The following is a 27,660-nucleotide window of genomic DNA, read 5'->3' on the forward strand; positions in this document are numbered from 1 at the left end:
GTTAAGCATTGTCTTATTGAAATATGTAAGACCTTCCTGTGTGAGAAAAGGATCTGTTGCTCCTAAACCTGTAAATATTCTAAATTACTGGTGCCCCTGCAGATATGCAAATTGACTTTTTTTTTTTTTCCACGTGCACAAATGGATGCATCCTCTTAACATAATGTATGCTAACTTTTGAATTGTGCACTTAAAACAAATTTGCACAAATTTCCATTAGTGGATGCTGTGATGAGCTGACATTGGTGTTCAGAGATTTCCTGAATCGTTGCAGTGTTTTTCACTTGCAGGCTTTTGTCTGCTTTTAATGCAGTGCTGCCTGAGAGCCTGAAGATCATGTGAATTCAGAAGTAGTTTGGCTCTTTTTAGAACCACTTGAGTTAATGACCTATTACCAAGTAACCTAATTATTTGTTAGTTGTTCCACTAGTTTTATTTTTCTTCTTCTTCTTCTTCTTCTTTTGAACATTCTTACTTTTCCAGTCTCTTGTTGCCCAGTGCAGCCCCAACTTTTTCTGAAACATGATTGGAATCAAATTAATATGAGCCCATATTCTTGATACAGTCAAGAGAAATGTACTATTAAAATTCAGTTCAGTGTTATTTATATAGCACCAAATCATCTCAAGGCACTTCAAGAGTTTAGTCCAAGTTAATCGTCATCCAATTTATTGGAATCCAATTATAATTTACAACAATTTGTAAATGTTAACATTTTACACTGCAGTGTTGCATAAATCATCTTGTTCACACTTGCATAAAGGAACTCAGTCTGATGTACTTCCAATGAAAAGCAACGAGAAACAACGTCCAACCATCTCCTTGAATATAGAAATGCTTCCAAAGTTGATCTAAAGATGATGTCAGTCCTCAATATTCACAATTATAGGCTAAAAACGATCCTCTAAACCTGGCTTTTGATTAACAAAAATGACTCACAAATACAGCTAATGACTTTGACATCATCTATAATGCAAAGGCAAAAATCAGAGGAGCACAGACTGGGTTCAGAGATTGGGGACTCTTGGTGCTCAAACTGCATGCAGAGTCAAGACTCTGTATTTGTGTGCTGACGTTCAGATGTCTGAGGTAGAGGCACAGATCAACAATCAGTATCAATTTATCCCAGTGGAAAGAGCAGCAGCTCTGGACCTGTGGCTGCTCCATGACGACCGCTGTCACGGCTGGGATCTGTCTTCCGCCGCATGAGAGTCATTTTGTTCCTCTCATCCTCCCATTTTTCTCCTTAGTCTTTAATCACTGAGAGATCAACATGTGTTCGCTCCTGTTTTAATGTTCATTTTTAGCCGGAGCATTCTGGCACCTGGGTTATCGCATGGAGGATGAAAGGAGGGTGGCGCAGAGGGAGAAATTTAAGTAGACATCTATGTTTCTCTCCTTTAGCTCTCTTAGCTGTATAGAGTTTGAACAAAGATGGATCAGATCATAGCTCACTGCGTACCTCCAATATATTGTGCTCCTGCTCATTCCAAAGAGCAAAGACAACACAACACAACAGAAAACGTCCTCTTTTTTTTTGTATTTTTCATCTTACCTTTTTTTTTTTTCTTTCCTGGGAGTGTTCTTTTCTGCAGTCACCCTGCTACGTGCTGTGCTCTGTCTCTGAGTGAAGTTATAATTAATGTGATAACTGAAGCTCCCTCCTTTTCTTTCCTCTGTATCTTTTTTCTAACATGCCCACGCTCAGAGGCTTTCTGACAGCCTAGAGAAAACTTTGATGTCTGGCTTTTGGTTAAATAAAGCAGAGCAGATGAAAAAAAAGAAAGATTAATCAAATTTAGGAGTGAATTGTTCTGAATTAGCATGGAATTCACTTGAAAATTATAATTGTTCCTTCAATTTTCAATGCCTTTTACATTCATCAGCTTTATATAAAATCCCATGTGTCCACAACCTTGTTGCTTCATTCTTTTATCACAGTTTTTAAGTGGAGACAATCAATAGGAGACTTCTCCGGGAGTTTGGTTAAAACAGTTAGGAGATGAGAGTGTGTTTGAAATCGGACATACTAATACTCTAACCTTATTGCAACTGAAGTTAAGCTTTAATGCTACTGGACAGCACTGTCACTGTTGTTATACTCACTACTTCAGACAACAGGAGAAAAATGAAGCTGGATGATTATCAGAGTAAAAATGGGGCTCGGCTCAATTTCTCATCAAATCCCAAAGACTATGTAAAAGCAGTCCAGTTCTTCTGCCTCAGTTTAAACTGAAAAAAAAATCGTTGTCTTAATACTTTTCATGTTTTTATTTTTGGTACTTATGATCAAACCCTTCCATATTTACAGTAGCTGTTCTAGTTCAACTCAGGGCGACACACAGCAGAATTAAATGGGGCAGCTTTGACATAAATAAGAAAAGGCGCTGTGGGTATAAGCTGCTGCTGCTGCCTTTGTCACAAAACAATCTGGATTTGATGGAGAAAACCAGCTCTCTGTTTGTAGATCGTCAGCTATTCTATATTTGGGTTTAAGATAACCCTCCGCCCATTACCGTAAAAACCGATTTAGTCCACATTAATCCTGAATGAGTTGTAAAAAAATTCACCCAATCGTGCGCCTCAGACGCGTGGAGAGGCGTGCCTCAGATTGCGTTTAAATGTAAGTCTGTGCAGTAGTGAAGAGCACAGTTGGTTATGAATTTTCACCTTGCGAGAGCAGTCATATCACAGGCATTTCAGTTGATGTTCACGCAGCGGATTTGAAAAATTTTTGGACGCAGAAAACAGAATTGTGGCACAGTGGAGCTACCCCGTGTGCGTAAGTGGACGATACAGCAGACTGTCCACAAGCGAGGTTGAGCCTTGTTCTGAACGATTGTGGCGTGAATAAGATATAGTCCAAGGAGATGATTTTATGAGTTGCTTGAATCTCTAATTTAACCGTCACCTTGCAGCAGCACGCGCGTATTCCTCTGATGTGGACCTGTCAAACCGCCAGTTTTTTGCACATCTAAACCTGTAGGCTTCTGCAGACTGGACCCAATTTGATGAGTTAAAAGTATTTTTTTCCGTCGCTGACGACTCTTTGAGCAAAGTACCAATGATGACTGAGAACTGTGAGATGGAAAGCGACTCGCAGCTCCAGCGCTCCCCGAGCAACATGCCCATCCAACCCATGACATCCAAGGCAAGTGCCCACAGTTTTTGCTTTTCTCCACTAAACTAAATGTCCCCTTCTTAAAGAACCTGCTATTCAGATCACATGTCGATCGCTGCATAATAAGCTGAAATAAAACTCATTAATCTACAAGTAAACTTTACAGTCATAGGCAAGCTGAGGGCAAACTGACTGAATGCGAGTTTACTTGATTTGTTTGATGCCTCTTTAATTTATTGGGTTGTTTGTATTTTTCCACTGGTTTATGTAACGGTGATGACAGTAATTCACAAATGGAGTTGTATTCTAATGACTGCGTCACTAGGTGTAACCTCACACGTAGGGTCTGATGTCACACACAGTCACAACGGTGCGTCTTTCTCACCAAATCTATGTCATGCACACAAACACACAATTCATGAAGTGTGTTTTGATAGTTACTAATAGAAGTATTGCAATGACCAATGATTTTGTGTGTAAATGATTGCTTTTTTATTTTTGGTGATGAGCCACAATTTGCTGTCTCTCATCTGTGCTGCTAACAAGTTTAGACTGCAACATGCTTTAAGGACAGATGCCTATATATGTATTTTGACCCTAATATGTAGAAGTGTATCCTTTTCACTGTACAATCTGTCCCCCTGAGCCTCAAGTCCCTACAAAGTGTCTTTCTGATTCCATTTGATTTGTTGACTCATCTGTATAAACAAAGATTTCTAGCACTGGCTTCCAAGAGCAAGAGCTGTGAAAGTTTTCCTGATGTCTTCCTTTTCATAGAGCGACTCTTGCTTCATTAGTCCACCACACACAATTTTCCTTGAGCGAAATATTTGTACCTCCTGCCTATTCTTGCCACCCATACACAAACACATGCTGACACGTTTGAAGCAAAGTGACAGTCCTGCTCAGTACAGTCAGATGCTTCACCGGCCGAGTGCCTCTGTGTTTCAGCTAAATATTCAATGTCCTCTGTGAGAAGTCAAGTTGACATTGTTGAAAGCTATTTTATCACCACTTATTTCTTGTAATCCACTCTAGCTCCTCACTCTGTACCAGCTGCTTCCAAACAATCATGGTATTCACATGATTCACTGGCTTGCCTTGGCTTAACCACATCACATCTTGTAAAACAAACTTATCAGTCTTGTTATTTACACCTGCATTTTAATCAATTAAGTCTACCCAGGTTGAATTCAAGGGCTGTGTTTGATAAATATTTGACATCAACCTCTAGCCTTCATGCTCCTGGAACTTCCTTTGAATGGGTTTCAGTTGCAGACTGCCACTAAGAGATCAATTCAAATTTGCAACCATAATGAACTCTATTAAGGAATCTTGCTGGAGAATACTCAGCTTAATCTCTGGCTCTGGTGTGATCCCAGAAGACAAAAAAATCATTAATGTAATCACTTCACTCATCTATTTAAACATTTTATCGAGACCATTCCTAAAACTGTAATTTGAAGGAATATAATCAAATGCATTCACATGTTTATAACTGGATAGGAAAGACAGGCAAAGAAAGGTTGTGAAAGCTCAGGAAGAAGTTGCTCTTTGAAATCCACCAGCAGCAGATTTCCACATAGATGGATATCAGATGTGAGGAGTATTAAGAGGAGAGGAAGTGTTGACTTTCTCTGTAGCTCCCAACAATGTACAGTGGTGTAATGTCAAGGTTGGCAGAAACTTGAGCGGTGCCGCCAGTGGTGTCAATCTATATTGAGAGCTGTTTGATCTCTCAGTGCTGTTGATGCTGTAGGAGCTTTTCATGCACCAGTAAACCACTCCATCTCCTACGTAAATGCACAGTTACGGTTTGTGAGCTCAGATATTAAAAATAGGCTAATCAACACATTTCTTTTTGGTTGATTTGCCCGTTTGCCAACTTGCCTACTGGGTAACTACAACACAAAAATGCATCCATATGTCCATTTATGATTCTCCTTTCATTCCTCTCATCTCGTACTGAACACAGCTTGCTCAGCAGTGAAATATGACTGACATTGTCTATATTGTGAAAATGACAATGTTACAGCTACAAATTCAAATGACATATATTCTTTAGCCATACAGTTCGTGACCAGGTCTAGCTTTTGCATAAACGATCTCCTTTAGTGTTTCATTTGAACTTTTAAACACATAAGATGGTTTAAAGTCTTTCTACTGTATTTGGCATTTTGATTACACGGTTATCCCAGAACAGACCGTGTTACCAAGCCCTCCAAATACAGATCAGTACAGAAACACAGCGATCTGGTGTTGTCTTGTGATGTTCATCCATAACTTAACCTGCTTATCGTTAAAATGATAACAACAATAAAGACACATTGGTCACGATATATTGGATACATCACTGTGAATGTCAGGGTAGAATTTCAAATCAAAGTCTCCAGGCAAATAAAAAGTATTCTGTGTGTTTGGTTTTTATTGTATGGGAATATAAAGATAAGTCCATAACATGCCGACAAGCCTATAGTTTTCATTTTTTGAAACCGTCGGGCACATTGCGAGCTTTAATAAGTTACAGTTTGGCATTAAAATGTTTAGGTTTAGATTCTAATAAATACATGGCTACAGGTTTGCATCACATCAACTGAATGCTGCACTGCACTAAACAACATGGTATTTAAAACATTACCGTAAACAAGCCACGATTATGTTTGGACATTTGGATAAACTTACCTATCACACATTTTCTTCGAAGACTGTTTTTAAATGCCAAAAATGGCTTGGCCTGAAATAGACCCTCTTATGCTGTTACAAATCTCTTTTATTGGTTTATTAGGAGACAAGTTCTTCCCCATCTGCAAAAGATATGCGCAAAAGAAACCTTACACTGAAATAAATTACTTTGACAGTCATGCTGGATGTTATGAAGAAATGTATAATTTGTATCCACCAGCATGAATACAAAGATTTCTCTTTCTTCCCTATTTCAGGTTTTACCCTTAGATAACATTGTTTAATATATGGCAAGTCATGATGTTTTCCCTCACCTTAACTAAATGTATTTAATGACTATACCTAATTAAAAAATGAATGGAAATGAATTTGAAGTGTAAATGGGAAAAATAAAGATTTAAAAATACTGGTCCAGATAGGACAGAAATGCAGGTCTCCTGCATGTCTTCTTCCTCCTAGTGCAGACTTTTTCTGGCTCTTAAAACTAAACAGTCCTGTGTGTAATTTTGTTTTTCACACGTACATATAAAGTCCTTCCTGAATTTCAATTTTGGTGCAACAGATACGATGTTAACATTCTTCATTAAGCATCTAATATTTACAGAGGAGCACCGAACACAAAGTGCAATTTCACCCATCGATGGCACTAGACAAAAAGTTAGAGCTTGACCATATTGCTTAATATTCCTCCTGAGAGGGACATGAAAGGTAATGCTAATCTTCATAACAATCCCCATCCAATAGCTGTTGAGACGCAAACGTCAGCTTCATGGAGCTGCTAGAGGGATTCAATAGGATTTGATGTATGCTCAGGGGTCCATGAACGCCTGCATAGCCCTGATAGCTCTGAGAAAATCCACAGACCTTCTGAAAGTCTCTTAATCCATTTAAAGTTGAGGGGAAGGAAAAGTTACCATGAGCATTAAATGGGAACGAATGTGTCTCACCAGTTAAAAAGTGAAATACATCTATCATGCACACCTGTTCACACAGGACAGAGTTCTCAGTCATTTAGCATAGTGGAAGCTGAAGTGCTCCTAATGATCCACCTTAAGCACACAGAAAATTTCTGGTGACTACCGTTTCAGATCTACAAAGTTTAACTCAGAATCAAACAGCTCTTTGAACACATACTCTTTTAAGTTCACTTCACATCTCATTAACCCTCACTTCACTTTCTCCTCAGATAAAGGGGCTGTGATACTGATTTGAGCGATGGGAGCAGGGTGTACACTATGTCAGCAGGAGCTGCAATGTGATATCCTGGAGATGTGTGTAAAGCATGCCAGCTTCCAGCAGATTTTGCATGTGTTGTCAATGCATTTTAATTTTTCCACCTGCGTCATCGAATCTGTTCTAATGACATGAGTAGCATGAGTAACCCACAAAAACATCAAGGTCAAATGGTTTGGCGATTACAGAGACAGTGAGCATGTTAAGTCTAAGAGAAAATTCACAAAAAAAAGCACGATGAGAACATTCAAAATTACTTAAACTATAATCATGATCCCACACTGCAGCTGAAGTGAGCCAAGGTCTTCATTAATTAATGTAACACCTTCACTGCTGTGATGTTTATTGATGTGACACTACGAGGAAAGGTGTGAGCTGCTGAAATATTTGACTCCAAGCTACAAGAGCAGAAAAGACGCTCAGATTTTACAGGAGTTTCTCCTCCATTTAAACAATCTTTGAGACAGAGGGAGATAGTATGTGTTTCTGTGTGAATAAAGCGATGATTGTGTGCAAGCACATGTGATAGGAGCCAAAAACTGGAAGCAGCCTGTGATGCGTCCCTTATTTCATATTCAGTGCAGGAATTTGACATCCTTCCAAGCATAACAACACGTTTTGGGACCTGAAAGTGGTTCACATATTCTAATTGTGAGGACAGCTTTTCTGCAAAGAGATTAGATAATATATGGAAATCACTGTGATTTTAGCTATTGTGTATTCTTCGATAATAAAATGTTATAGTTGAAGCAACACAGTGACATGTAAATACTTCACATACTCTGTTGATGATCCAGAACAAGAGTGAGCTTATGCCTTTGACATAACAATTACACCGGTTGTCCTCCTTAAGAATTAAATATCCTAAGGTCAAAATATGGGATATTGATCATGACAAAAAAAAAATATACATATATATATACAGTATATATAGAGCATCTTAATGGGGCTGATTAACATGAAAATGGCTGAAAATATCTGTTGATATAATCATAAATCCACTATAGATGTGTAGATCCATTGCAGATTTATTTTTTCACCTTATTTATGCAGCTCTTTTTCTCTTCTGCTGCAGACAACACAAAGGAACATTTCTGCAGTTCAGAAGTGAACAAAGATATTTGAGGTAAAAAATTAATGAGAAAAAATAATCTGTTTTAAAAGATAAACAACTGACTGTTCTCTGCTTTAAATGATGCAACCATTGTTGGTACTGAAAAATACCAAAATTGAGAGACGTCAGCATCAATCTCAACATCAAGGCTACCATCAATATTCAATGGTTTATATCCTAAACTTTGTAGCTACAAAAGAAAGACACAACTGGAGCATTTTAAGCATTCTGTACCAAGTGAATCATTGACAACGTCAGCAGATTGTGGACACAGGCTGTATTTATCATCACATTCCCAGTGGGACCAAGGCTTTGTTGTCCAGTTTCGGCCTCTTGACACATCCCATAAATATCTCAGTGTGGCCTCATAAAATTTTAACAGAGGCAGAGAGACACATACATGAGTTAAATAAAAGCCTTAGAAATGATTTATGGCTGCTCAGTTCCTGCTGTCCGTCAGTGGATCTCTGCTTTTGGACATTCACGATGGCTACATGTGAGTTGTTATGTGGATCGAAGATGTGAAAATTGTCGTCTTTTACGGGTCTTGTCAAATTCTGCTATGCAGCTGTGAGCTCAGTGCTGATAGAAGAAAGAAAAAAATCAAGGCCCTTTTACATTTTCCATGGTATCATGAGTCAGTTATGAATCACAAAAAAAATTGGATAATTTTTTTCCTGCCAAGACCTGACCCAAAGTTTTTTTTTTAAGTGATACATTTTGTGAAATAAGGATGTTTGTGAATTACTTCTAAGAAGTATACTTGGTGTAGGAATGGTGGAATCTACAGGCATTGTGAAATTGCAGGAAAACAAGCATGCATATTGAATTAGATCACACATCAATCTGTCATTTATTTACACATTAAATTATGTAAAACAGGGACATGATGTCTCACTTCAAAACTGAAACTAGAATGGAAGTGACTTAAAGCAAAAAGCGGCTTGATGCCGCCTCAAAAGTGCAAACCCATCTCCAGAAAGTTGGGACACTTGCCGAATGCAATGATTTACAAATCTCGTAAACCAGTATTTCATTGACAATAGAAAACAGAGAACACATCATAGCATAACAATGCAAGATACTGAAATTGATTAAGGAAACAAGTCTCAAAAAGTTGAGACGGGAACAACAAAACGCAGGAAAATTAAGTGATACTAAAAACAAACAGCTGGAGGGACGTGTTACCACTAATTAGGTCAACTGGCCAAGATGGTCTGAGGCAAAGTGGAGCCATCAAATTCAAGATGAGCTAATATTGGCATGAAATAGTAAAATGTCTCACTTTTTCTTTGACGTTATAATGAGAATAAATATTGGGTTGTGAAACGTGCAAATTGTATGTGACATTTTACACATCATCACAACTATTTTGTACTTTGGACTATTGGCCCTAATGAAAAAATGTATATTATTAGATACAGAACCTCAAGATAGATATTTTTATCCAATCATGTTAAATGTCGCATTGATGGTCCCAAAGTCCACCTTTTCCAGTCTCTGACCCTGACTCATCTTCCATATCGGCATCTCACCTGTCACAGATATTCATGTGAGATGGTGCTCATGTGAGTACTGGCTTTGACTCAATAGGATGATGCTCTCATCTAATGCTCAAATAGAGGCTAACGGGAATGCTTTTTAGTTCCACACAGTGACAGATGATTAGATTAGCTGTAATTGAGACATGTGGTGTTGCCGGAGCTGTTTTGCCAGCACTCAACTGCTCTGATTGAGAGAGCTCTGCTCAAGCAATCCTGAAAATAAAACTTAAAATGAAAATGTCTTCACGATTAACAAGATAAAATTGCTGACGGCTTCTTTAAGGGACTTGATAAAAAGTTAACAATTTAACATGCTTTACGGATGAGGCACATTTTGGTTGCCAGGCTGAGCTAAAGTAGATGGTTCTTTGGAAAGTTAAAAAAACTCTAACCCATCATTAAGGACTTACTAACTTCACTTTCTTTATGAAGTATTAATTGGCATTTGCCGTGGCTCTGATATACGTTATTGGCCCCATGTGAAACCCTTTAATCAGCTAATCTAAGTGGACCAAATCGAGCATCACAAAGTAAATCCCTACTGTATCAGAAACAATCACATATATCCCTTAGAAGGTCCAGAATTGCGCTCATACAGTGATAGGGGATGAATATGGAAAGGCATGACACACATAAAACACATCCACACAACACTGAACAGTCACACTAGTACACTTCTCCTGCTATACATCCAAGGGCAGCTCTGAGGACAAACTGCATATCCCCAGCAGCTAACGACACTTGTGTGTTAAGTAGCTTTGCTGACAGGTGAATGAGTACTTGTAAAGTTTTTGCTTTCACTAAGGAATCCAGAATATTCTACCAGAAGTGGGGGGTAATATTTATGAGGTCACATGTTAGAGCTGTGCATGTCTATCATAAGCAGGCACCATCTGCAGGAACACCATTCCGGGCATATAGCTCCCTAACAGTCTACAACATACTCTGTGTTCATCACTGCAATCTAATGAAGGCAAATTTCACAAATGGAGTTTTGCAGGAAGCATATGGAGCTTGCAAATGCAGTCACACTCTTTAGTTGCTCTGGCTCTGCCTCCCTGACCCCCCCCACCCACCCAGACACACATATACACTCAAATAGACAAACTGTCTTCATATCTTATTACCAGACACATAGAGCTGTAAACAACATGTCCCTGTAAAGTGATTATGTTTGGTGCTGAGCAGAACGAGTGCAGACAGGGAGTCAGACGGAGCATATGCACTCAGAGCGTCTGTGGTTTCCCTGGCTGTCCGTTTCTAGCCATTCACCTGAAACACGGCCACGCCCGAACACACTGCCACAACATGTCTGGGTGACAAATGGCCATCTAGCATCCTTGACAGTACCTAGAGCTGCAGGCAAATATTGAAAGCGGGCATTTATCCAGCCATTTAGTGCCAGGCAGCTGTGGTTCACACTTTTGTCTGGTTTGGTTTTTTTTGCAGCAACCCCTGGTTATTTTGATATACATGGATACATGCCATGCATTATGGTTTTATGTATGTGAAATTTGTGCTCAGTAGAAATATGTGAAACTATCACCTGGGTAAATGAGCAGGCTCCATCAGACAACAGGCCTTTGTACAGCAAGTCAGGATTTATCGTATGCATTTTTTGAATCTGTCATCTATGGTGCCTTGAAGTGCAAAACTCAATATCAAAGAGAAAACACCTCGACATTTCACAAGCCACACCATCATTTACAAAACAGAACATGTTGTGTGTTTGGAAAAGGCAGGGAAAACAGTTCTTCTTGTGAATGGACAAAACCCAAGGCTGCTGCAACAGGTTAATGTCATCTCCTGTTTTCTTGAGCTGTTTTTGTCACCTCACACACAATCAAAAGCAGAGAAGGGCCATTTCACTTCTTTTTGGGGAGAAGAATCTTCAACACTGTACTAAATTAACTAATAGATTACATTTTTCGAAATGTCGTGATGTTTTGTGAAATAAGTTGGAGTGTGTTTTCTAAATTTCTAATTTGCACTTCAGGACCACCGCTGTTATCTGAAAATATAAATTGTTATGGACAGAACGCTTTCACTCTGACACTGACGTGTTTGTTACTCCATCAGTTGCAAACATTTGCAATACAAGGCAAAATGGAGCCGTGAAGCAGTGGGGAGGATGTTGTCATCCTCTAATTTCTGCACAGCAGAAAGAGAAAAAGTAAACAGTGGGTCCATCCGTTCTGGTATCAAAAGCAAAGAGAGCAAGTAATTGAAGCCTTGGTCTCACCCAAACTAAACTTAAAGGTGCTACAACATAAGATAACAAATACTGTCTTCTGTGTAAAGGCCCTTACTTAGAATAAGCTGTTGGAACATGATAGTTGTTTTATTTTATCACAGTCCCCCTTACCCCCCCGTCACTACTACTAAAGAAACACCATTTACACACAGCAGGGCTCAGTGTTTAACTGCAAATGGTCTCGAAGAGAAAAGGCTTATCTTGTTTAACCATAGACCAAAAGCACATGCAGCCATGTTAAATATTAGTAGGATATGCTGTTTCACTGTAAGGAGCACGATGGCAGCCTTGCTGTTAATGTGTTGTTTCCTTATGAGGTGATATTGCATTACATGAGTCACCCTCTTTCCCCTTGGTGTACAGGTCGGAGCAGAATGTTGTGTTTATGGATGCTGGTAAATTGCCTGTGCTGTCCTGAGGGTATATTGAACATTTGTTATTGCCTCTTGCTTATCTTGAGTTTATACTGTGTTTGTGTACCTTTTGTGTGCATATGTGTGTGCAGCTCCAGAGACTAAAACGCTCGCTATCCTTCAAGACCATGATGCGCAGTAAGAGCGTGGAGAACTTCTTCCAGCGGTCCTACAGTGACGCACGCCTGCCCCCCGACTTCATCACCGACCCGCCGCCACCGTCTCCCCCTCTGCCGCCTGGCTCTCCTCTCGTTGGCGAGCGCTCGCCGTCCATTTCACCATCTCTAAGCCCCAATCCCTCCATCTGCTCCCACTCCCCTTCTCTTAGCCTCTCCCCATCACTGCCCACCAAGCCTTCCCGACCTCAGATTACCCATTGTTTCCAGGACCACATTTTTCGGAAACCCACTAACTGCCAACACTGCAAGCACATGATAGTGGGTAAGGTGCTCATTCCTTTCTCAGGAATTAAGCTGGGCGTTGTTTGGTCTCAAGGTTTTCTTAAGAATGTGTGAAGTGTTTTCTAGAGAGACCATAACTTCTTAAATCTTTGGCCACTTGCTGTGGCCTTATATTTATCATATGGATGAGAAAGTGGGATCCATCTTTTCATTGAACTCTCCACTGGAAATCAGTTGAATGTCTATTCAAAGTGTTAAACTATTTGTTTAAAGCTAGATTACTTGGAACATAAACATGAAGTGTTTAAAAGAATGATCTCATCTCACAGCCTGATTAGTTCCAAACTCTATTTAAGACACACTTGGTTTAAATTAGACTGATTGTCTTTATTGTAGCTTCAGTGCAGACGTGGGACTGCTTTATTTCTAATTTGCTGCCTCTATGAGCTACTAGCCACTAGTATTTCTGCTAAATCTACTTCCTGTCACTGTGATTGATTACAGTCTCCAGTGTGCTCCCTTGTGTTTGCATCTGTGCTGTTTTTTGCATGCAGTGTGCATTTATTTATGTAATGCTTCACTTTGCTCTAGCTGTACTCATCAGCAGTCCTAAAACAAAGTCTAGCTCTTTCTACTTGTTAGGCTGATTAAGTAGATAACATTTTCTTCTTTAAAGTAAAAATTGCGTTTTCATCAAGCCGTCCAATTTGTTTCTTCCTTTTTTTTCTGGCTGCATGTTGATGTTATCTCCATCCATAACAAATTTCATGAATCGCTCATCTTTGGTTGTAGAGCGTAAAACGAGTCTCAGCCACTACTTTGTTAGAAACATAATAAATGGAGATTATCTTGTTACAAAACAAATTAGGAGAAAACATCTTGATTTCTCAAGAGACTTTTATCTCTCCGATACTTGAAATCAGAAACACGAAAGCTCGATGACTCACTGCCAAATCGATTATGATTGAAATGTCTCCAGCTGGTTTCCAATCTCTCCAGGTTTTTGTGGGAGAGGAGCTGTTGATTATGAAGCTGTTAGCGTCAGCACTGCCAGCTTGATAAAACTAGGACGGTGTTTGATTACCGAGCAGACAGAAACCTGCTTCTGTGATCTGAAGGCCACTTTGTTTTCTTTGCACTTTCCCCCCCTACAACCTGCTGTGTTTTTTTCTTTTTGTGGCTGTGTCCATGTCTGTGTCCTCTGTCCTTATTTTCTCATCTCTGTCTCTCTCTGCAGGAAACTCCAAACAAGCTCTGCGGTGTAAAACTTGCAAGATGGCAGCTCACCTGTGGTGCACCTCAGAACTATCACAGCAGCTGTGTCATGGGAAGGTGCGAGTGCATGCAAAGAACCTGATGTTGCTCTCATTTATGCCACTGGCGCTGTCTCTAATCATACTCACCGACTAAATATCTTGGTTTCCTCAATTAAATTATAGACTAATTGCGTTATGTCACACATCAGATTTGAATAAACCAGTATTAGAATTGAAATTTTTAAGGAAAAGCAAAATGTCCTGTATAAATTACCATTGTCAATCTTGCACCTAATTTCCTTTAAAATGGTGTATCGACTAATTACGCAAACAAAACGTGTTAGTTAGAGAACTTAAGGAGCGCTTTTTGTTAACTTTAAACCCCTGTTTACCAGATTTTGTTAGCTGGGCATTGCCAGACAAATGCACAAATATGAATTAGTCTCTTGGTTAATTTGTTGCATTATCTACAGATGATGAACAAAGTGCCGCAATATAGACACACAACCAATGATTGAACCAATGACACGTTTGACATAGTCCTTAGCAACATGTTTCGGTAGTGATCCTTTGTAGAGCCTTTATCCGATCAAACCCTAGTAATATAAGAAGAACGTTGCTATTGGCCTGGCCTGAGAAAGAGCAGGTAATAATCTGTTATAAATGGGTAGGGGTCAGACACAGATGTTGAAGAAAGTAATGGAGTTTGTACATTTAAAAGTATAGAAATTTCAACCTGGAAATGAGCTTTATATGGACTCTTTTAGAAAAAAGTGAAGTAAAAAACCAGCACATTATAATCACTGTAATACAAGCAGTGCTTGTTAGACAAAGAATTCTCCTTGCGAAAATATTATAACATTATATTATAATTTTTACACCAAACTGAATATTCAGACAGAGATTTTTCTGTTTCTCTACTGATGTAGGGCAGAGAACATTAGCATGCAGCTAGAGCTGAGACCTTCTGAGAGAAGACAGCTCAGTGCAGTTTCAAAGCGGTGCACAGACACAAAGAGGGAGTAGTAGGGGAATAAAGAGGGGCAGAGAAAGGTAGTATATAATCGGGCCAGAATCTGGGAATCTTTTTAGGAACTAAAGGTGTCATTAATTACCTTCGACCCACATTGTTTCTGCCCTCAACACACAAAAAAAGAGACTGGCTGATTTGCAAATCGAGGCAAAGACGAACCAATTTCAGCTGAAACACTCACAGTGCTTATTCAATGTGAAACTGCAATCGAGAAGACACCCACAAAATCACATGTGCACACATGTAAGTGGTTGAGTGAATTCATTGTACAGCAGCGACAATAGCAGATCATTTCTTTCAGTTTGTGTCTGATGGCATAAACTAATTCTTTCCAGCAGTATATGCAAAACTCTGAAATGGCTCACAATCATGTCAGTGTGTGTCGATTTGTTTCTGATCAAGTAATGTCACGTGACTTTGTTAAGGTCCTAAAATCGCAACACAATCAGATCCATTTTCCTATGGGCTGAGTCTATAAACAGGAAGTAATAGAAGCTGAAAAAGTCATTCTGCTTTCTGCTCTCCTCCATTAGTCTGGAGCGTTCAAGCGTAACTTCAGCTCGCCGATGCTCGTCAATGACCAATTGGCTGTCGTCAAGGAAGTTCAGCCAAGCCAAGGTGAGCATTTTCTGAGAGCGTCTGCGTGTGTGTGTGTGTGCAACTGAGTGCACCGCTTTGTTTGTGTCCACGTGCTTTTGTTTTGTGACGTCGCTCTTGTCAAGCGTTTTGGTTTATTTTTAGATTTTTGTGTGCTCGTGTGTACTGTAACAAAACCAGAACTGCCTCCCTCTCACCTGACAACCGAGGAGCATGAAGTGGGAAAAGATAAAGAGGAAGAGCAAATTCAGCTTCTCTTGAAGGCTGGTGGACGGTCTGCACCCTGAAAGTATGTGAATAAATATTTATAAGCTGTAATGTTTATGTTTTTCTATCTCTGTCTATAATTTGCCCTGTACACCCCCAGACTGGTGAAGGGTATTAACTTATCGTCAGACTTTCCAGTTTGCATGTTTAAAAGCTTAATAAACAGTGAAGTACTGCCTATTTTCTTTTTATGCGTATAAGCCCTTGCCAGCTAAGCTAACATCCTCCTATGTTTTTTGCATAAAAAATCCTCCAAATGATTTTTTAACACAAAAAAAAACATTTCTTACACCATCTGGCCTAATAGTACCTGAATTTGTTCTTCTCTTCACCATCATGTCTGGATGGGGGCCTGTTTTACTTGTGGAAGAACACCTGTGTGGGGAATACAGTGCTTCATCTCATGTTAAATACACCTAATTGACTGAGGGTTAGCATCTCATGCTGTTACTTCCTTGATCTATTCATACATCAGTGTACAATTAACCTACAGCTCCATCATCACCTCAAGCTTAGCACCGTGACGCCTGGGACTCTGCCAGGGCTGACAGAGACTGCAACCTGCCAAACTCACAATCACACATTGCAGAGTGTCCTCATAATTACTCATAATTACAGGCTACAGAAAAAAAACTGAGCTCATATTAACACACATTACTAATAAATAGTAATTTCATAACTCACTTATGTGCAGACCCTGTAATATCCCACCAACTCCCTTTTGGCAGCAATTTATTGGCTCAGGTTAAACCTTGTTTATGAGGATAAAAGTCTAATAGCTACAGGAATAAACAAACCAGTTTAGGTTGAGGTTACTGTGAGAAAAGAGCTCTGAGTAGTGACACATGTATAGATAACGATCAAGCTGAAGCTATATCATATAAAGAAGATATGCTTAACTCTCAAAAACAAATTGAAGATCTTTCACCTGCTTAAAGATAATTATTTGCATTCACAAGAGGAGTGTAGTCTCTAAGCCTGACTTCCTGTTGTTTACTCTTCTGTGATTAATTTCTCTTTGCAGACGCGCCTCATTCTGTAAGGTTCAGCATCATCGCCCTTTAAATACTTTACTTAAATCCCCCTGAAGGCAGTCTCGCTGCACAATTTCAGTTCATAAGGTTCCTTGTTGAGTTTTCTGATAGGTGCACAGAGACTCTGCCTTCAAAATGAAGCTGCAAATCATTGCACCTTCATCCTGCACAGACACACATCTGAACACAGCAGATAAATCCCTCTTCCTTCTGTTTGGCTTGTGTTAAAGTGGATGGAAAAGGGAGCAGAAAATCTCATCCCTGACTTAAGAAATGCAGCGACAGCACCGAGCACTGCCATCTACATGAAATGTAGCAATGACGACTTTTAAATTTCATCACTTATTCTCTTTTTAGTCAATTGTAGCTTCAGATATATCACAGCCATTAAACTGAGAGACATCTCAAGTGTGTAGATTGATTTAAATGTCTTGATGTCTTCCTAACATTTGGCTGCTGTACCCTCTCAGATCTTAAGTGGGTCACTTTGGTCCAGGACTGACTGCTTTACTACGGTTATATTTAGACTGGTTCCTCCACAGTAGCTGATGATGATGAACACGTAATCTCTTCATTTAGTCCTAACTGTAATGTGTGTTTGTGTTTGATTTACCTCAAACAAATGTGTGTGTATGTGTGGTTTCAGAGGCGGTGAGGATGCGTGTAGACCCTGTGTACGCTGCCTTGCGCTACGGGACGTCCTTGGCACAGATGAGCCGTTCCAGTTTTGGCAGTTTGTCAGAATCACCAACACGGAGCTTGGTATGACATCATTACCCTGTGGATGTAGGCAGAGGACAGTTAAATGTGTGTTTCAGGCATGCAGTAAGTTCTGAAAACACAAATCCACTGGCCAACCTACTTACACTGTACTGAAACCAGGATCAGTGGTGAGGAGTGGTGAGGAGATTTGTAGAGAAACCTTAAAGGACAGTTTTACACTTAGGATGCATGATATTCATTAATTTACTAACAGTTAATAACTAACTAATACTAATGAGCCATTAATGAGAACAACTTTTGAGTTGCCTGGTTGTGGGAAAAAAATCTTAGTTCAACATTGCATTATTCTTGTATTTGTAGTCAGGGAGACTTCTCCAGTGAACTGCTTTGGAAAGCAGCTACAGGACATTCTGGCCAAAATACACAAACTGCATGTCAACCCTGCATAAATGTTGACAGTGTAAACTAAAACACTGTTACCCAAGTACTCGTCAAACATGAAAAATCACAAGAATTTAGATTCAAAGCAATACTTTGACATTTTGAGAAATATGCATCCCTTTTCTGGCGCAGTTAGATAGTTAGAATAATGATCTGTGCACATCTTACAGAGCCCCTGAAGTCCTGAAATATCACCAACAAGGACTTCAGGGGCGCCTTTACTCACATGTTTACAGCAAACATGACTATAAAGCTAAGAAAGAGTTGGCTATAAGTATAGGAGAAAACATCCAGTCTGGTTCTGTATTACAATTATAAAATCATCCATGCACACATGCACTTGCTCTGTGTACATATGGGAGTCAAATGGCAGTTTGTTCATTCCTATGGGAATCTCAGTGATATTTGAATGGAAGTCTTCCTCTTGCCCTTTCTGGAATTGGCCTTGAGTACCAGTAAGGTTTATAGGCACATTTATCTTATGTTAGCACAGTTTTTAATTGGTAGGTAGCTGTGTAACAAATGCATGCATGTTGATTCAAGATATTTTCCAAGAAGGTCTTTATGCCCAGCAGGATGACTTATTTCTCACCTTGCAATATTGGCCTTGTTTTGTTGTAGGAACACTCATGTATAACTTCTGGAAAACTGTATTGATAAAGCATCGGTTAATATCCTATTTACTGTTAGTTTGATTGCAGTCAAAAAGCTGAATACTAGCTGATACTGATGTAAGGTCAATATATCTGTGCATTCCTAAGAATCAATCTTTCTCCCATCGTTGCAGTGAATTTTCCATCCATGTTTATGCTCCATTATTAGGGGAATAAACTGTGTGTTACAGACACTGTGTAAATCTGCCAGGACACAAGTTGCAATTTACCAATAACCATCTATTATGTATTGCCAGTTCATTCATGCATGAGGGCAAAATCAATGTTCAATCAAAATAAGTAAGCATAAGCAACATGTTTCATCCAACTCCCATTTGTAATCTGCCAGCATCGTACAACAGTGACAGATGAGTGAAACAAATCAAATATTAACAAAAAGTGTCCTCGGTCCATAACAACAAACTCATAAGACCCGACAGTACAGAGACATAAATAAATAATCTTCATACTTTTCCAGTCTGGTGCTAACATTTTATTGTTTCCTCTCTATTTCCATCTTTGAGGGAGAGGGAGGTGAGGAGAGCCAGCAGAGACAGAGCAGCATGGATGAGGACATAACTCAGGAGACAGGGGGTAAACACTGTGTTTCTGTGCCTCCATGTATGTGGATATGTGCTGTATGCCCACGCCTTTGTGTGTGTCTTTACCTGTGCTGTGTTTACCTGTTGTGTGACTGTCAGTGCGAGAGATTTAGTGTCCACTTGACTGCGTGTGCATCAGGGTTTTCTTCCAGCCACTTTCTAAAACAAATTGTCTCACTGCTTCCAGACACTCCTGTCCCTGAGATAGAGATGGAGAAGGAGGTAGATGAAAGCACTGAGCAAGCTCAGATTCCTGCAGAAGAGAGTGGCGTCAAGGTACTGCTCTGTTCAATCCACCTGTACAGAAAGTCACCCTTTGTTGTTTCACTCCTCGATCGTGCATTTCTGTCTCACTGCCCGCCCACCCTGCATCTGCCTGTGTCCAGGTGCCCAAGCGCATTGAGGTCCACTCCATCCACACCTATGTAGCACTCTACAGGTTTCTGCCTCAGGAACAGAATGACCTGGAACTTCAGTGAGTAAAAGCCGAACCAGTTGACTAAATAGAGGCATTTTTTATGAAAACAAGTGTGCAAATGCAGGGGTGTTTGTGTGATGATGTGCTTTTGCCACTGTGTGTGTAAGCGCATTTTGCTTTTGTCTGTGTTTTGCCCCTTTCTGTGATTTTCCCGTACAGTTGTTCCTGCAGGATGAAAATGTCCCTGCCATCTGCAGAGGACAGTTAAGGGGAGCCCTTAAGGATGACTAATTATAAACACATATCCCATCACTGTCCCCACGTAGAGCTAGTGACTGAGTTGTTCCAAGTAGGGGAGAGGAAAAACTGAGAGATGAAAGGGGGGACCAACATAAAGGGAAATGAAATAGAATTGAAGCGTATATGAAAGTGATCAGGAGTAACAGGTATAGAAAGTAAAGGGCAGAAATATCAAAGTAGAAGCTCATAAGATGAAGAACCCCAAAAGAAGATTGAGGGCAGGACATGTGTTGGTGCGTGTTTTTTTTTTTCATTGTATGGATGGTTCGAGGACAGCTTTCACAAAGGCAGAGCAGTGGGATTGTTAACAGCCATCTGTGCTGTGACTCTGTGTGTGACTGCACAATATGTACTGTACATGAACTGATGAGAGGACAATGTGCCTCTTTCAGGTTTGAACCAAGGGAGAAAGGAAAAGAAGAATATACAAACAACATTAAAGGACTCTACTCTTGGAGTCTACGTCTATAGACGTCTTCAGAACAACTTTAGAAAGATGAAATTAACAAATGAAGATCAGATTTGGTTTCTTTAAAAAACTATAAAGATGACGATCCAAGTGACCAGAAATGTATTTTATTCCTCTCTAAAGAGTGACTGAAGAGTCTTGTATAGAAATGAATTCATACACTTTCAGCCACAGTGTATGAACACAGCAGATAAAGGTGTATGCTGCCCGACCTCAACAGGAGCAACTCAGCCTGCAGCAGAATGAGAAAGATGTCACTCAAGTGCCACAGTCCTGCAGTGTTATCATGCCAAATAAGTGGAACCACCTGGGGTCAGAAAATAATCTATATGGATAGACCATGTGTATACGCCCTCCCCCACACGCATATAAACTGGTATTTATGAAGCAGGAATAGATTTTCCGAACAAGCCTGATTTGAGGAGGTGGAATAAAGATGAGACACAAAAGGAAAATTCTCTGAGCTTGTGTTTTTTATATTAATAGGCATGATTTAAAATTCACTACTGCACTGAAAATGGCTGAGTGTATTTCCCTGTGCTGGACCTGCTATTATTTTTTTTTGTTTTTAATGTGGATGCTATAATTAGCAACAGCTGAGTTTAATGGTCATGCATAAAGATGACTGCTCCGATGTTGCTGGAGCACCTTACCAACACCTATATATCTCCATTTGGAAGTCGCTTTGGATAAAAGTATCTGGCAAATGCATAAACATAAACCAACGTATTTTCTTTCATTTTACCAGGGTCCTTTTTTCTCTGAATATGAATGATGGCAACTGTCACTTTTGTGAGTGTCTCAATTTAAGATTCAGTTAAGAGTTGTACTGAAATCATGCCTGCGGACTTCAAGATTGAGATTTTGATAAAAGGATAGGACACACACTGGGCTTTCTAAAAGTAGGTTAAAATAAGGTTTAAACATATTCCTGCCTTTGTCCATACCTTCAATTATAGTTGTAAATTTACACAGATTTATATATCTAGTTTCTTGTTGCAAAGCTTGCATAGATACAGTGGATGTGCAGTAAAATCTCTTGGTGTTTGGTGGAACTATATATCTTTTCATTCATACAGAACTAGCTCACAGCATTGATGGTATTCTATTTACAGAAATGCAGTTATATATTTGTAACTATGATTTAATTTGTGTAGAAGCACACAGGCAAAAGGCAAAAACTGTGTTTTTGTTACAGATGTTGCGGGTTCTTTCTAATTGATTGTCATGTCACCTTGTAGTCCAAAGGCAGACAAATGACCTATCTCAAAAGCCAACATAGTTTATTCTAAAAGCTTGGAAGGGGAGATAATGGCCAGGACAATTCAGTTCTTCGCAATATGCAATTTTGCCAATAGGTGTCACTAAATCCTGCACACTGCTCCTTTCAGATGAATGTGGGACCGTGCTTTTCTTTCAGTTTGAAGTTTGATGGTGGAATAAGATCAGCTTAGTGTTGTTGTATTATTAGAGTTCTTTTGGATAAAGTATCTTCTCAAAATTAGGGATACTGTGGACTTCTGGATTCCTTCTTTCTTCCTTGTACACTATATAAACAAGAAATACTGTGTATAATAGAAGACTAATACATGCATCAAAATTCCCAAACAGTGACAGAGAAATATGTAAAGCACAAGTTGCTGTAAAGTTAAATCCACCATCCGACTTTGGAGGATTATAAAATTAGATTTTTTTGTCATCAATCCATGCTGCTGTTCCTACAGACATCACTTAAAGTAGGTTAATCCCAATGTTCAACACACATTGAAAAGTTGCATGTAGATGCCTATAAAAGAGAAAGAGTTTCTTAAAGTAAGACCTGGAAAATGGATTGCATACCCAAGCTCTACATTAAAGTTTTAACCACAGTTACCTGAGCAACGGTGGTTTCACTCCATTGTTGAAACTGTTTGTGTTTTTGAGCTGTGAGCTCATATAGGGCAAAAGTGAGTGCTGACACCCACGAGACTTGACGTAAAGACGTGCAATTAGGACAGCATTTCTTCCTGCGTATCTAGGACAGTTGGTACTGTGTGCATGTGTGTGTGGAGAGAAGTTTAATCAAAAACTAGTCGCAACGTTAGAATGCAGACCAGTTCTGGTTTGCTCAAATTCAGCCTTCACCACTGCGGTAGGGTGAGTTCATGTAGACCTCATGACCTCAGTGTCAGCTGCTCTGTCACCTCTGGAGAGGGGCACAAAGACTCATTTTTACCACTACAGCTTTGTAACCATGGGTACTACAGCTTTTTGTGGCAGTTAGATAATGATATCTTTTGAGCTTGCACTCAGCTTTCTGTTTTTTCTTCCTCTCCTGTTCTCACACTGCCTCATCTGCCCATTATGTATACCTCCCTTTTCTCCATATCTGCTTTTCATCTCTGCTTAAATCACCTTCCCATTCATGCCTCCTTTTTTTTTTTAAATCTCCACTGTTGTCTTATCTCCTTTAGTCCTGGCGATCGGGTGCAGGTCACAGATGACTCTAATGAAGAGTGGTGGAAGGTGGGTGATGGATCATTTGCAAACATCTGTGTGTGTGTTTTGCTGTTTTTTTTGTGCCTTCAAGTACCCAGAAAGGTGTGCGTGTGCATTTATTGTGCAAATGTGCTAATTCAAGTCTTTAAATCAAACCTTTAGTGTATAACACCTGCTCCATTTTTCATAAACATGCAGACAAGCCACAGACAGAAATAGAACATAATTTCCTCAGAAAATTATCAAAAGAGTTTAACATAATGAACGTGACGAGTGTTTCAACCTCAGAAAAGGTGTTTATTGAGTCTTTAATGAGCTTCACATTCCCCCTCTGGAAATAAATGTCCATGTCTGATTGTGCCTGTGTGTGTTTCAGTTCCAGACAATAAGCAAGATCCATCCAGACTTAATAATGTGCAGAGTCTGTGTATCTCATATCCACAGACCTTCTATTTCCTACAACATGTGTAGCTGCAGTTATTAAACAAACTCAACCAACACTTTCTTGCTAAGAAACCTTTAAATTATTTATAATTTGAGGTTACTGATGTATAGTTTGTGAGTAAACATGCCGACACCCGAGGCAGATGGTGAGAAACAGTCAAATATTGCTGCTTAAAATGGGACGCCAAAATATTTCCTGTTTCCATCAGCAAAAGTGGGCATAATCTGTTGATTTTAACAATACGTGGAGAACAAAACTACGTGTCTCTGCAGCTTTAATGATTCATCACTGCATCAGACAGAATTTTGATTGAAAAGTCACTTCTTGATTCTCCTACTAAATAAATGAACAAACAATGACTGTTATAAAATGCTCAGCCTCTCTGAACTATATAAATCAGAAAGAGATGAAGTAATCATCGGCCTTTACTACAGACAGACTTCACTGAAAAGTAGTTCTGGATCAGTCTGAAGAGACAGCACACCAGTGTCCTCCAACTACAGTCTTTGCGTCTGAGGTCAGTCAGTTTTGATTGTAGTGATAACTTCTAATATTGACTGACTGAACTGTTCTCTTGTTTCTTCAGGGTAAAAGTGGTGACAGAGTTGGCTTTTTCCCTGCCAACTTTGTGCAAAGGGTTCGGCCAGGAGAGAGGGTGTGGCGTGTTGTCCAGGGTGTTCCCGGCAACCGGGAGAGAGGACACATGGCAGTGAGGGAATCTCAGGTACAGGGCACCAGTTTTAGCACATTGCTTTAAGACTTATTAGCTTAATTTTGTTTTCAATTTTGTTGGATTTGCTTCAATGTATTTATGGTTATACTGTTTAAAGCCCATATCACTATTTTTAATTGGCAATAATAACGTTTTGGTCATGTTCAGAGATGCAGAGACCATGAGACAAATCACGAAACAAAGTGCATAAGCAGTGGGATAGATTATTTTCAGGGAAAGATCAAAGGACTGGCACCACAAGTATATCTGTGTCTGTAGATCAGTGGTAAATACAGTGTATCACTTCAAGATTTGACAGACTTTCAACCAGAAAACTCAATAATGTTCTTAAAGAACAGTTAGCTGCCCAAAATGTATGCCACCACACTCAAAAGCTTGTGTTTCTAGCTGCAAGAAGACAATATGTACCTACACCATAGCTCAAAGAATTACCCCCCTGACTTGTGGCCTCGAAAGAGCTCCAAGCTCATGCTACACAATAGCTTAACCCTACTTAAATTACTTTTGTTTATATAGCACTTTTCAAGCTTAAGTGCAACTCAAACTACTTCACAGAGCAATAAAATATAAAAGATTAGAGACACTTAGATTAGAGACAACAAAAAAGATGATAAAAAAGCAAATAAGATTTAAACCAAAGACCCAAAGACACAGCACAGGCCACCGAAATGCTGCCCGCAACATGCTGATAACTGAGCCCATGCACGATCCAAAGAGACTTGCACTGCCACTCCCACTCCAGTGGGGATTAAGAGCGGCATGACACAAGTAAGCGTTTCTCTCCAGCACATGTCTTACATTTTTTCACCTTTTAAGCCTTTAAAAATGTTCAAAATAAGTGTTGAGAAATTCATTTTGAATATTTGCAGGGAAAATAAACTGAATATATCTATATGTTTTTGGCATTATGTGACATACATAAATACACAAACCCTTTATCAAACCCTCTTACCTTGTAAGGCAGCCAGATTCTCACAAGATTACCATCATGAGAAAATCCATTTCTACAGGCTTCTTCACTATCCAGTAACACAGATGGTTCTCTGTAACAAATCAGAGCACCAGGTTGCCAATGATCTCTAAGATTTTCTTAGAATAATTTCTACAGGTAAAACTGCTGTAACATACAGTTATCTCTTAACCTATATTCTGACTCATACTCTGTCTCCTGCTTTTAGATTTGTGTCGGGAAGCGAGAGGATGACGAGGTGTTTCTGAAACTAAGCAGTGGGAAGAAGAGGGGGCTGGTCCCAGCTGACTCCATCGAGGAGATTTGAACCATCTTCCACTTTCACTTCTACTCCCTGCAGGGACCTACCCATCTTCAAACTGTCAACACCACACCCCATCACCCCCTCTGGAAAAATAACACCCACAGCCTCTACAACTAAACCGAAAACATACACTCCTGCAAAGACGAAGAAGCACCATTAAGGATAAACATTTGGTGTCCAGTTGAACTGGTAGACTGTGAGCCTTTGACTTCTGCAGTCTTCCTGCTCTTAGAAAGGAACTGTTTCTCATCAGTCAAATGTCGCTCGAGGTTAATCCTTTCAAACTCAGTAAGTCAATGTTTAGTTAAACAAAGGATGCACATGTAAAGCTGCTTTAAAATGTTTGGATCACATTTAGCTTTTCTTCCTCAAAAACACTTCTTCAAGCGTGGGAGAGAGTGAAATCCTGTCATGGAAACATCATGCTTGTGTCCTTTTCTTGTTTCTGCCCACTCGACGTGTCTCATCCCTATCTGCTCCTTTGAGGGTTTTTACCATGGGGACTGATATAAGCTTCATGTGCTGCCACGCTACAAAAGACTTGCCAAGAACAACCACTGCCATCCTTGGAAAGCTATACTGTCCCTCAGAGAGACAGCAGAATCAGATTAAAGGAGCACACAAACTTAAAGTCTGTGACAGACTTATAACTGCACTCACCAATTTAAGGGTGCAAAGAAAGATTTGGGGCTCTGAAAATATTGCCAGAGGACATTCAAACTTAAGCTTTTTCAATGTTAAATAAGAATGAAGATATTCTACAAAATGCATCTGAAACATGTCATTTTGGGGATGAAAGCCTAAAAAACCCCTGGTTGATGCCAGGCTTCACACAAAGACTCTTTCAAAAGCAATTGTGCTTTTTCAGCTATCTACAAAACAAGAACTGCTTGAATAGCAATTCTTTTTCGATAATAGCATGAAACAATTTTCTGTGTAGTATGCCTCTTGACCACTCTGCTACAGAAGTGATTGTCCAGCATCTGGTATCTTATCATGTTACTGTTTCAGGCACAAATGATGTAGAAGAAATAAAAGGGAAGGAGGAGGGTGAAACGATGGAGCCTCTCACAGAAAGCTTGTTTTTTTGGATGTTTTTTGTGAGCACCGAGCATGGAAAAAGTGTCAACAAATGTGCAAGTGGCAGAGGCTGTTTCTCCTGTTTGCACATGAAGGAGCTTGCTGTGCACAAAAAGGTTTCCGTCTGCAGATACCTGCTTAGGAGCCACAGCAGGTGTTGCAAGCACTGCTCGGCATTTTAACATGTTCACTAGAGCTCAAACGGTAGGAGATAAACTGCAGCCAGTCTGCCTTAAAAGCAACAATACATTAGGGATCTTTTTAGCCATGACAAGGAGTCTAAGTTTCACTGACAGTTTGGAAGACGCAAGAGAGCAGGGGGAGGAGGCAGCGCAGTGAGAGGAATGACACGAGTGTTGAACCGTTAGGAATCAGCATGCATTCAGGTAGTGTTGCACCCATGGGTGCACAAGTCATGATTGATCAAATGTCAGCCTGCTATCTTCCACTCCCCATTTGGCCTCTGTTGTCCTCTTGTTATTGATGTGACTGGTCAGTTCTAACATCAAGTGAAAAAATGTTTTCTTTCTTGTATGCCAGTATACTTTGGATAGCTTAGCCATCTACTAATTTATGATGCATTTAATAAATTTGATGCATTTCTTTTAGAGAACGCTTTGTGCCAGAGAGGAGATGCAACCATTTTGCATGTGGAAGACTAAGTAAATGACTTGAAGCGGAGCAGACAGCATTAGAATGAGAAGTTGTGAAATAATTGTTTACTGTTTTCCAGAGAACAGGTTTAGCGCTTTTAGTGAAAGCCTTTAGAAGGTGAACAAATAAGCATCACTTCTTGGAAAAACAAGAGTAGCACTTTATTGTGTGTCATTTGAGCAAGTTGTTATTTGTGTTGAAGTATCTCCATGGTAACAGCTGTTGTATAAAACAATACTTTAGGTGCAACTTCACTTTCGTTTGTCAGATAGCAGCATAAACAATAAAACATGCCATCCTGGAGAATTGTGTTGTCAGAGCAAAACTGGACCCATGTAAACACCTAGTTTTTGTTGCATCACACCTTTAAGATTTCAAAATGTACAGTATATGTTTCAGTGTATCCAGTGTCCAGAGTCATTAATAGGCAATTTACCTCAA

General features: G+C 39.6%; 1 protein-coding gene across 1 annotated transcript; it reads left to right on the top strand.

Annotated features, from left to right (window-relative positions):
- The first annotated feature begins 2,666 nt into the window (after positions 1-2,666).
- On the top strand, positions 2,667-27,660 carry LOC140272903 (SH3 and cysteine-rich domain-containing protein 2-like). The gene is made up of 11 exons (XM_072368411.1): positions 2,667-3,151; positions 12,454-12,802; positions 14,000-14,094; positions 15,585-15,669; positions 17,596-17,711; positions 19,291-19,360; positions 19,556-19,644; positions 19,755-19,843; positions 23,009-23,060; positions 24,065-24,202; positions 25,390-27,660. The coding sequence occupies exons 1-11, from the start codon at positions 3,065-3,067 to the stop codon at positions 25,486-25,488; spliced, it is 1,269 nt and encodes a 422-aa protein (XP_072224512.1). The 5' UTR covers positions 2,667-3,064; the 3' UTR covers positions 25,489-27,660.

This window comes from Leuresthes tenuis, unplaced genomic scaffold, assembly GCF_036924035.1.
Source record: "Leuresthes tenuis unplaced genomic scaffold, fLeuTen1.0.hap1 SCAF_17, whole genome shotgun sequence".
Taxonomy (NCBI): Eukaryota; Metazoa; Chordata; class Actinopteri; order Atheriniformes; family Atherinopsidae; genus Leuresthes; species Leuresthes tenuis.